The 11,020-nt window shown below is 55.3% G+C and overlaps 1 protein-coding gene across 1 annotated transcript; it reads right to left on the reverse strand.

Annotated features, from left to right (window-relative positions):
• Positions 1 to 296: 296 nt before the first annotated feature.
• On the reverse strand, positions 297 to 2,702 carry ELFN2 (extracellular leucine rich repeat and fibronectin type III domain containing 2). The gene has a single exon (XM_067559010.1). The coding sequence runs from the start codon at positions 2,700 to 2,702 to the stop codon at positions 297 to 299; it is 2,406 nt and encodes an 801-aa protein (XP_067415111.1).
• Positions 2,703 to 11,020: the final 8,318 nt, after the last annotated feature.

Here is an 11,020-nt window from a genome sequence, read left to right on the forward strand (position 1 = left end):
ATGCCTAACCTCCTTCTTCGTCCTTCCCTCCCGCTAGCCCCCTCCCCCAGCGTCATTACCACAGTGTCAAAGCAGGCGGCTCCTCCCAACCAGCTGCAGGAGGAACAGTGATCCCCATAATTCATTGCGGGGTGTTGTTTTTCATTTGCTCTCTCTTTTTGTAAACTTTTTTAAGAAACAGTTCTCGGTTCATTTCTGTTGCGGAGGGAACGGGGTGGGGGTTGTTCGGTTTTTGTTCACAGTCAAGTGGTTCTTTTGTGTGTGGTTGCTGGGTTTTTCTTTCCTTTAAAAGAGAGTCACAACTTCTGCTGAGCGGAGACTCCTTTCCAGTAATCCAGGATGTCATGCAGGTCCTCGTCCTTAGCGAACTGGACTTTCTTCCGCAGGGCGTGGCCGGCCGCCATGTAAACCTCCTCCCGGTGGTGCTTCTTGTAAGGCCGGAAGCGCTCCCAGATCTTATGGGTGCTCTCGGATGAGTACTCGGGGCTGGAGGAGTAGCCCGAGAAGTAGTGTCTGGGGGAGAGCTGGGAGTACGTGGAGTCCCGCTTGGAGCGGGAGAGCGGCTTAAGGAACGACACCCGCTGACTCAGGGTGTCGGCACTCTCCTCATAGTACAGGGCCGGGAAGGAATGGCGGTGCTCGCTGCAATGGTAGGAAGGTTTTACCTCCAGGTGGTGGATGGCACCAGGGGGCACCAGGGGAAGACGATCCAGAGGGCTGTTCAGCGGGCTGCCTTTCTCGATGTACTTGGAATCCGACTTGCTCATTGATGGATGGTCAGGCACGTCCAGGCTGAAAACCTTGGCACTCTTGATGGAGCCACTGGATGAGACACTGCAGGTCTTCCTGGCCACAGCCGCATCAGCACTCAGCTGGCGCTGCAGGGGGTGGTGGGAGCTCTCCTTGTAGGGTGGCGACAGGAAGCTGGGCCGCTCCAGCCCACCTGAGGAGCCGGCGGGGATGGACTGGCACTCAAATCCCATGTCTGAGTCAACACCGCTCCCTCCGCCCAGGAAGGAGGCCGTGTCCAGCTTGAGGGCGTCGATGCAGTTGTTGATGATCTGGTTGACCTTGTCCACCTCTTTGGCGATGGTGGAGATCTCAGCTGCCGAGCCCTGGCCATTGTCGAGCTCATGCAGATCATCGTCCCGTTGGGATCTCTCCAGCCCGTCCCCGCCACCCGTCCGCACCTCGATGTAGTTGCCCTTGGTGGTAACTTTGGGGGTCTCCATCCCAGCCTCCATCGACTTGGACGAGGGCAGCTTCTCCCCAATCATGGAAGGAATGGAGGACATCCGTGAGACAGGGATGACGGGCGGCTCACCCAGCTTCTGGGAAGGGTGGACGATGGAGCTGGTGTCTATATCTGAGCCGTAGCGCATCTCCAGGATGGTCTTCTTGACGTTGAGGGACTTCTGCTTCTCTTCCTGCATCCTTCGCTTCCTCAGGCAGTAGTACACCACCCCCAGGACAATGACCATCCCGAAGAGGCAGCCCAGGATGGTCATGATGTAATGAGTGGTGGTGGAGGTACTGGGCATTGGGTCATCCGTCCCCTGGCTCCTGGTGGCGAAGGACAGGCAGGTGTGGTTGTAGCGCTTGGAGTTGCGGATGGAGGCGACACAGAAGGTGTAGTCCGTGTGGGCCTTCAGCTTGCTAAGGGTGACACGCTCCTTCTTTTGCTTCAAGATTTTGACATCAGAGACGTAGCTGTTGTTGTACTGGACAAGGACATACATCTTGCTGAAGGGAGAGGGGATTGTCACCATCAAGGTGGCTGAGGTGATGGTCACATGGTGCAGCTTGATGCTGGGGCTGAATGAGGAGTCGGTGGTAGAGGAGGCCGGGGGCTCGACAGAGAGAAAGTCCCCGGGGTTGAACCCTGAGTTCTCATCAAAGTCTCTCTGGGAGTCCGGCGTGTAGGGAGTGGGGTTGATCCTCGAGAGGGACGGGATGGTGCCACCCCGGCACATGGACTGGAAGATGGTGATGGCATTGCGGTTGTGGTGGGGTCGAGGCATGAGGAGAGGGTAGCTGGCAAACTCCCGCGGGGTCTCACACTGCAGCCGGTCGTAGTTCTTGGTGACGTTGTTGAAGACCACCAGCCAGGTGAGGAAGCTGTAGAGGCTGCAGTCACAGTTGAAGGGGTTGCCGGCCAGCTCGCACACCATCAGGTTGCTCAGGCTGGTGAAGGTGTTCCCCTCCAGCCTGCTGAGCCGGTTGGAGGACAGGTCGATGCTGATCAGGCTGGGGCACTCGGAGAAAGCAGTGGGCGTCACCACCTCGATCAGGTTGTGCTGCACAAAGAGGAACTGCAGCCTGGCCAGGCCACGTAACATGCCCTCTGTCAGGTTGGTGAGCTTGTTGTAGCCCAGCTGCAGGACCTGCAGGTTGGCCTGTCCCATGAAGGCCCCGTCCTCAATGTAGGAGATCTCGTTCTTGGTCAGGTTCAGGTCCGTCAGGTTGCTGAAGCGGTTGAGGGAGGAGTACAGCACCACCTTGAGCTTGTTCTCATTCAGACGCAGGTCGTGCACGGTGCTGTTGATGTGCTGGGGGATGGTCTCATAGGGAGGCTGATTCTGGCTGCAGATGGCCAGCCACACGTAACCCTTGTCCCCCTCGATGAGCCAGCAGTCGCCACGCACTGTGCCGGGGGAGAACACGCAGAGCAGGGCAGCCGCCCACAAGCCCAGACGCAGCATGTTGGGGTGCGGCGCCCCGCCCCCAGGCAAAAAGAAAACAAGCCTCCGAAGAGCAAAGGGAGGGGTCGGGAGGCAATGCTCCCGTGGTGGTTAGTGATAGGAGGGCACGAGCACCTCAGTTCTATCCAGTGCCATCACCAACATTTTTCCTTCCCTCTGCGCCAACCCAGGGCACAGAGCAGCAAGGGGAAAAATCCGCTCCTTTCTGCCGCTCCCAATCTGGGACAAAGGTGCGGGGAAATCTGTGCTTCTCTTTAAAACAAAACAAAAATGAAACAACAACAGATTTTCTTCGAGCCTCAGGAACGACCTCCTCTCCACCCTACCCCCACAAAACCACCAGGTGACTTGGAAGAGCTGCCTCTTGTGTCGCTGGGCTCCCTGGGTTGCTCCTCCTCCCCCTCTCCCGGGTCCTCTCCAAGATGCTTCAGAACTTCAGAGCAAACATCTTGAAAACAAAAATATATATAGATAGAGAGCGAGCAAGCGCGAGATCCATCTGTCACTGGAATCTGGAAAGGAAACACACGAGAGACAAGGGGAGGCATCAATCAGGAAGTCTTTGAAATATGAAAAAAGACAGCTAGGTTTGTTAGTTTCATGGAGACAGGGAGAAGCAGAACAGAGAGCGTTGCGGGGGGTGGGGGAGGAAAGACAATATTGCCTGCTATACTGATAAGCCTTGGCAAAGGGAACCCTTGCAACATAATCATGTATCAGTGATAGCCAGAAGGGTACTTGGGTTTCGTTATGTAATGGAATCACAGACTTGTGGAGGGGGGGAATGGAACAGGAGGGTGACACAGCTGTATTATGACCGGCTTAAAACTCCAGAGCATAAAGAAAACACAACCCAAACCAACCCAACCCCAAGGAATTTCAGCTGCCAGTGTAAGGAAAGGAAATCACGCAACATACACAAACACAGCAACACACACGCTGATGATAAATAAATAAGAGTCCCAACTAAATGGGGTTTTTTTCCTTGATGCAAAACGATAAATAATTCATTTGTTGTATAACCACTCTCGTTCCGAAAATAATTCCCTCGTCTCCGCGCAGGCAAGGGTTGGGGACCACATGGCCTTCGCAAGCGTGGCTCAGAGAGTGATGGCTGGAATTGGGGGAGAGGAGATTGCGAGCGCCAGACACCCATGCCAGAGCAGAGGGATGTGTTAGCACAGGGCAGGTGGGGACTGCCAGCCAGGCATACAGAGCTGTACCAGTGTGGTGGGGAAGCCAACCCGGTATTATTATTTTTATTTATTTGTGTTATCGTAGTGCCTACGGCCAGGGAGGGAGACCAAACTATTTCCTGCCCATGCAGGTTAAAGGATCCAGCTAGCTTCATTAGGATGAAGCAAAAGGCTTTGAGTTATCAAGGCATCCCAACATGGGGAGAGCATCTCCTGCTGGTAGCAAGGAAGCATTTCTGTCACCCACACTCTCAGGCCTAGAGACTCAACTGTGTTAGCATTGCACCCTGACCAGGAGACCCTACTGACACCATGCCAACACTACCCGCCCCCAGCTCCATCCTGGAGTCCCCTCTTCCCAGGGGCTGCCAACTCACCCCTCTCTTGTGAGAGAACCCCTGGTGCCAAGAAGCCATTTGCAGTCTCCCTTCTCTGGTTCTGCATACCTTTCTCCTGATCTCCAGGCAGGAGCACCCCTGCTGAAAACCTCCCCATTCTCCACACTGACCCCCTCTCCCACTATGCGGTCAATGCATCCCCAGCCTTGGATGAGTGCCTGCCGCTGAGGCTAAGGAGACATTCCCATTTTCCAATTAGGGCACAGGTGGGGGGAGCTGTAATAAATAAGAGAAAAATTGCATCTTAGTTATTTAAGATTAAGGATTCTGTCTTCACCCCTCTTTTTTCCTTTCCAGGGACACACAATAAAGATATTGCTAAACCCTTTGCTGCTAAAGCCCAACCAATTTCCAATGCAGAGACCTGAAGGGCAGAAATAGAATGAAGAAGGGGGGCTGGGGGAGGACAGGGAATAAAAGCCAACCCTTGAGGAACGAGGCTTACGTCTGTGGAGAGATCTGAGCTGATTTGGGGCTACGGAATTACCAGGGCAGCTGGATTAAGGGATCAGAGATGGTGTCAGAGAGAAACACTTGCATATTCAATAACCCAGAAAGGAAAGCCAAGAGCCAAAGGGAGGGACAGGGGAGAAAGGAGTGGGGGAAGGGCAGAAGAAGAGCTGGATCCAACCGATGGAGGAAAAGACCCCTGCCCCACCACTGACTGGCTGAGGCCACCACGCTTGTTTCACCAGTGACCATCACGCGATGGGCTCCAGCTGCTGGCTGAAGCGCAGGCTTGTGTTGGCCAGGGACTGTGCTGAAGCAGGAGACGCTGGTTTCCAAGGGCCAGCTCTTCATCGAAGGCTTAATCGAATGAGAAATAATACCCTGACTCAGCATCCTCCTCTTCTGGCTTGTAGGAAGGAAGCTCTGCTGGCCCCGGCCGGGTCACTGCTGATTCGCTCCTGTCCCTCCCTAGCTCTCTTCTTCCTGCTCCCCCTTCCATTGGAGTTGGCTTTCTCTTGCCCTTTTCTAGGGTATCTCCCTGCCTAGATAGGGCTGAGTTGCTTTCGCTCTCCCACACCCCCCACTGTTCTCTTTGGCCATCCCTCTCCCTTAGCATGGCCTCTGGGCTCGCTGCTCACATGTGCTCTTTCGCCTCCTCCAGCCAGCCAGCTCAGGGACACAAGGGAACAGGATAAACAGATCGACAAATGTATTGTTTCCAGAGAGAGCCCTGGGAGACACACCCCTACCACAGGTGGACTCTGGTGGACTCTGGGAGCAGCCCCCACATGTTTGCTAATGTTTGACTTGGCAACCTCCCCTTGGCTAGTTGTTCCCAGTGCAACCTCCACCCCTCTACCCCACGGATGCAGCACCCTGGATCTGTATAGCCCTGGCACACGGCTCCTGGCTGCAGCCCATTTAATTACGTTTGCTGGAACCGACGGCCAAGTGGGAGCTGCCGCAAGCACCCACGCTCGAGTCATCGGGCCAGCTCTGGGGTGCAGAGCGTCCAAGCGCTGGTGCAGGATGGCACTTGCACAGCTGCACAGGAGGCAGCACTCGGGACAGACCCAACATTCCTCACTCGCAGACCCAGGCCCAGCTCGGCCAGCGGGACTTCAACAGAGCAGCCCTTTCCTGTACAAGTAGTTCCACCAGGTCAGAGCTGGCTGGAAGAGGAGGAGGCGGCTGGTGCAGGGGAGAGGAGACAAGGAAGAGGTTTGCCTGGGAGGGCTGGGCACCACGGCACGCTAGTCCCCTGTGGTTGTAGCTATTGCCCTCAGCACTCCCAAGGGTATAGGGCACAGGGTGGGAGAGGCTTCTCCGCCACTAGCTCTCCCACCTCTGTGCCTCGGCTCCTGGCTCATCCGTAGGCAGAGTTCCTAGCCAATACACTGGCCGGTCGTCATATTCCCGCAGCGAGCTCCACCAGCCCCCTGTCTACCCCTGGGGTGACCCCCTGCACTGCCCTCCAGGTGAGCCCCCCCGATTCCTCACCTTCCTCCGCCCGTTCCTGCCTCTGCCATCATAGCCAAGGCATCCACCACTGGGGGGGGGGAAGGGAGGGAGAGAGGCTGGCAGTGCTTCCCCGCCCCTAGCTGCTGCAGCCAAGCCCTGCTATAAATCAGCCAGCAGAAAAATCCAACAATCCCAGGAAAACACACAGTGTCCGCAATATTGGCTGGGAAGGTGCTGACACCACACTTGGCCACGATCCTCCCTTTCATTTCTCCGTAGCCCCAGAAAAGCAGAGGCTGGTATGCGCTATCGGGGGACAGCAAGGGCGGGGAGAGAGGGGGTTGGGAACAGCTGCAGACTAGGGATGGGGGGAAAGGGTGTGATGGGGAAATGCAGGTGAGAAGGGCAGTCCTGTGAGCCTGGTGTGGCTGGAACCTGAGGAGATGTCACCCCACCCAGGGCAGTGGGTCGAGGGACAAAGTGGGAATTTTTGTAATATTTGGATGAAGCCGATGTGTGCCTCAGTTTCCCCTATATTTCGCATTGCTACCCAGTGGGGGGAAAGGGATTAAGGTTGATCTCAGGGCAGGCTAACAGATGCAGGTGCGTGTGTGTCGCCTAGCTGTCTGAGTGGACTGAACAGGTCATTAGAAAGGACTGGCCTCGGGTGACCCATCTCACTGGAAAATCCAAGAAGACACTGGAAAGCCCAATCCCTGGGACGCTGCCACCCAGCGACCAACGACCCAGAGGGAGGAAGATTTCCTCACCTCTCAGCAGGGAAGCTGAGCAGAGACCCCAGTTTGAGACCCAAGGGCTGAGAGGCATGAGGTGGGGAGATAAGTGTGGGCTCTGGAGAAACCTGGGGGCTCTCTCACTTGGGAACTGACGAAGGTAACCAGAGAGAGAGACAGTCCGAAAATGGAGTTCACCACTGCGTGGCTGGTGAATTGCTCTGGGCTGACCAGAGAGGACTTTGTTTTAACCTTCATTTCTCTGTGCTAACCTAAGGACTTCCTATGCTGTGTTCCAGTTGACTCATAAACCCGACTGTTTTGACAACGCGTCACTGCAAATACTGGCTCAGGTGCATTAGTCCCTGACGAGTGTACAAGTCCCCACCAGGAGCTGTCTCAGTCAACTCACTGAGCAGAACTCGCGGTGTGAAGCAAGGGTGCTGCAGGCCCAGAGGTTCAGACTCAGGAGGCACTGAGGCCGTGTAACTTACCCCAAAGGAAGAGTGAGACCCCTTGGGGGTCTGGCACGTCTAATGGGTTCCTCCAAAAGACTGTACAAAACCTGGGGGCATAGCACTAATCCTGTGGATGTGACAGAGGATCAGAGGACCGGGGGGTTGGGATTAGTGAGACAGAATGGTGGGGGGAAAAGTGTGGGGATCAGGGAGCCAAGGGGGTTGGGGATCAATGGGTCAGGAGGATTGAGGGCATAGAGAGTCAATTCAGTCAGGAAGATTGGGGAACTGGGGGTATCAGTGAGTTGGGGGGGCCAGGAGGAACAGGGGATTGGTGGAGGGGTCAGTGAGCCGGGGCAGTATGGGGAGACTGGGGGGACAATGGGTCAGGGGGGATCAAGGGACATGGGGGGTCAGTGTGTCTTGGGGGACTGGAGAGGTCAGAGAGTCAGGGGTATCAGGAGTGTGGGTGGGGTTCAGTGAGCCAGGGCAATATGAGGGGACTGGGGAAGAGGGTCAGTGAATCAGGGGTATCGGGGATTTTAGAGATCAGTGGACTGGGGGGGATTAGGGGACAGTGAGTCAGGGCAGTGCTGGGGGGGTTAGGGGTCAGTGAAACGGGGGGATTGGGGGCAATGAGTCAGGGCAGTACTTGGGGGGTGGTTTAGAGGCAGTGAATTGGAAGGATTTGGGATGGCAGAGTCAGGGCAGTGCTGGGGGATTGGGTTGTCAGTCAGGGTGGTATCAGGAGGAACCAGGGAGTGGTGTGGGTTCAGTTTGCCCAGGACGTTCGGGGGCCAAAGCAGGGGCTCCATGAGACAGTGAAAGCACGAGCCACTAAGGGAAATCCTGGGAGCTGGGGCCTACATGCCGTTCTCCGTCCCTGCCCCGCAGGGCCCAGCGCATTAGGAAGCTGGCGCTTATTCTACCATCGCATAAACGGCGCTAAGAGCCTCCCCATTAGAAATTTATGCTTTAAAAACCTGCAGAACACTCCTCGCTCCCTGTGGGACTGGAAATCCAGAACCGCACTGCCTCCCTCCCTGCCTCCCCTTGCCCTGTCCAGATGATTGCTCACCTCCACACACTTGCTTGCCCCTGACTGGCTATCTCCCATGTGTGTGTGGCCTGCTCCGCTTTCCGCAAGGCTCTCCTCTCTCTCTTATTTCTCGCCCCCCCTTTTTCTGCTCTCCCCTCATCCTAGTGCAGACTCTCCCCTGTGTGAAGCTGGCACTTATCGCCCCCCAATATTGCTCTGCCCCACACAGATTTGTTCAGCTGTTACCCCATGGCTTGTTATTTGAGATCCGACGACCTTGAATCAGCGCCATGTGTGCAAGGAAAGAATGCCGCCTAACCCCGGCCAGGGTTCTGCTTGCTGGATAGCTTCCAGTCACCCCCTGCCCCTCTGTGCTGGCACATGTACAGCTGGTTCAAATGATAGCAATCTTCGTCACCAGGGGCACTGCGGACTGCCGGAGAGCTCCCACTGGCTAAGCCCCAGCTCACACCATGCGGCTCTGTAGAAGCTTACGAGGCTCTAGTCCTGGCTCGCCCTGACAGGGCACTGCTATGAGGAAGCTCACAGTGCTAGCGTCTCCACTGGTACTGGCTGGGCACTAAGCGGAGGAAGCTCCCACTGTCTGAGTCCCAGCCCGCAGCGATGCAGGGCTTCCCCACGGAGGCACAGGTTGCAGAGGGCCCAGCTGGCTCTGACAGGGCCCAGCTGCAAGGACGCTGAAATCTTGGCTGAGCACTGCTGGGCAGAAGCTCACAGTGTCAGAGTCCCTGCTAGAACTGAATGAGCGCTGCCACGAGGAAGTTCCCACTACCTGAACCCCAGCCAACGTGGCACTGCTACGCAGAAGCTTCCATTGCGAAGGTCTTGGAGGACACAGACAGGGTACTGCTGCATAGACACTCACGCCACTGAAATCCTCTCGCTGGCCCTGGAAGGGACACTGGATCAGGAATCTCACAGTGCAGGAGTCTGGATTGATTCTGAGAGGCAGCCTCACGGTGTTGGAGCCCTAGCTGGTATTGGCAGGGTGCTGTGACAAAGAAAGTAGCACCACTTGAATCCTGGCGGGCAATGCTGTGAGGAGGTTCACGCTGAGGGACTCCTGCACGGCACCACTGGGGCACCACTGTGGGAAAACTAACTCCGCTGAAGCCCTGGTTGATATTGAAAGTCACATTGCTGTGAGGAAGCCCACGGTGCCTGCATGCTGGCTGGCAGAGATGGGGCACCGCTGTGAGGGAGCTGGCATGGCTGAAGTGCACAGCTGGGCACTGCTTCCAGGAAGCTTTCAACAGAAGTCTTCCCCAGTGCTCATATGGAGGGGGCTGAGTTTAGCTGACAGCCCAGAGCTACCCTTTTCTACACACACCTAGCCTGAGGCAAAAGAACAAATATCCACTGTGGCGAGGAGCACAGGAAAATCTGGGCTAAGCTGAACATCTTCAAGGAAAAGGTAACCACGCATCAAACAAAACAATGATGTAAATAAGCCCTTTGCAATGATTAGATCCTTAATCTGTTAGAGAGGAAGAAAGGGAAAGCTCCAGAGAGATAATTGCAGCAGCTCAGGAGTGCAAGAGCATGACACAGATGAGGGAGCTTTCAAAGGGGAAACCTAAAGGGGAATCCTAAGTGCTTGAAAACCAGTTCTCCATGCAGGAAGACCAGAGAGAGCACCCTTTGTTTTCCAAAGTGAATTTGTCACATTTTATGTTAATAGCATTATTAAAGATTCAGGGGGATTTGCATCAACCCAGGAGGACCTGCAGCAGCTGCCGGCAGTGAGAGAGAAGGTGGGCACAAGAAGAGAGAAGACATCTCTCTCAACCAGGCAACAAGAGATTATAGGTTCTATCGAAACAATTATTACAGATAGAGCTGTCTGCATCAGTCTGCCTGATAAGGGAAGGGAGAGCTTCAGTGTCTCTCCTCCATGCCATCAGGACTGGACCCTAGGAAGCAATGCGGAAAAGAAAGCAGAAGTGCTGGCTCCAATAGGAGTCGCTGTAGGGAACGGAGTTGGAGTGCCAGCTGGAGGGGGGGTTGCCATAGGGAACGGGGTGGGAGTGCTGGCTGTGCGGGGAGTTGCTGTTGTGAACAGGGCAGGAGCATCAGCTCTGGGGGTGGGGGTGGGGGATGCTGTGGGGAATGGAGCTGGAATGTCGGCTGCATGGGGAATCACTGTAGGGAACGGGGCGGGTGCGCTGGCTTGGGGGGGTTACTGTAGGGAACGGGATGAGAGCACGAGCTGTGGGGGGTGTCACTGTAGGGAGGCATCAAGATGGGGGGGCGGTCTCTGTTTATGCCCCGAATAAACCTCACAGATACACCACAAAACCCATAAAAGGGCCAGAAATAATAAAAGTCAGATAAGCGAACTGTCTGGAACCATCTGGAAAGGATATGGATATGTAATTAATATGCACGAATCTGCCAGCCTTTAGAACAAGTGTACCCTAATAATTTGGGGGTGAAGAAGCCAAGTTTGGATTTCAAAGGAGGACCCATATTGTTCAGGGTATAAGAAGAGGCAAACCATGTTACTTGGGGCAACCATCAGCTACTCCTTCTCGAAACTTCTTTTAGTTAGTGTGTCAAGA

The sequence above is a fragment of the Emydura macquarii genome, unplaced genomic scaffold (genome assembly GCF_026122565.2).
Source record: "Emydura macquarii macquarii isolate MOO-44397 ecotype Brisbane River unplaced genomic scaffold, CSIRO-AGI_Emac_v2 contig_2205, whole genome shotgun sequence".
Lineage (NCBI taxonomy): Eukaryota > Metazoa > Chordata > Testudines > Chelidae > Emydura > Emydura macquarii.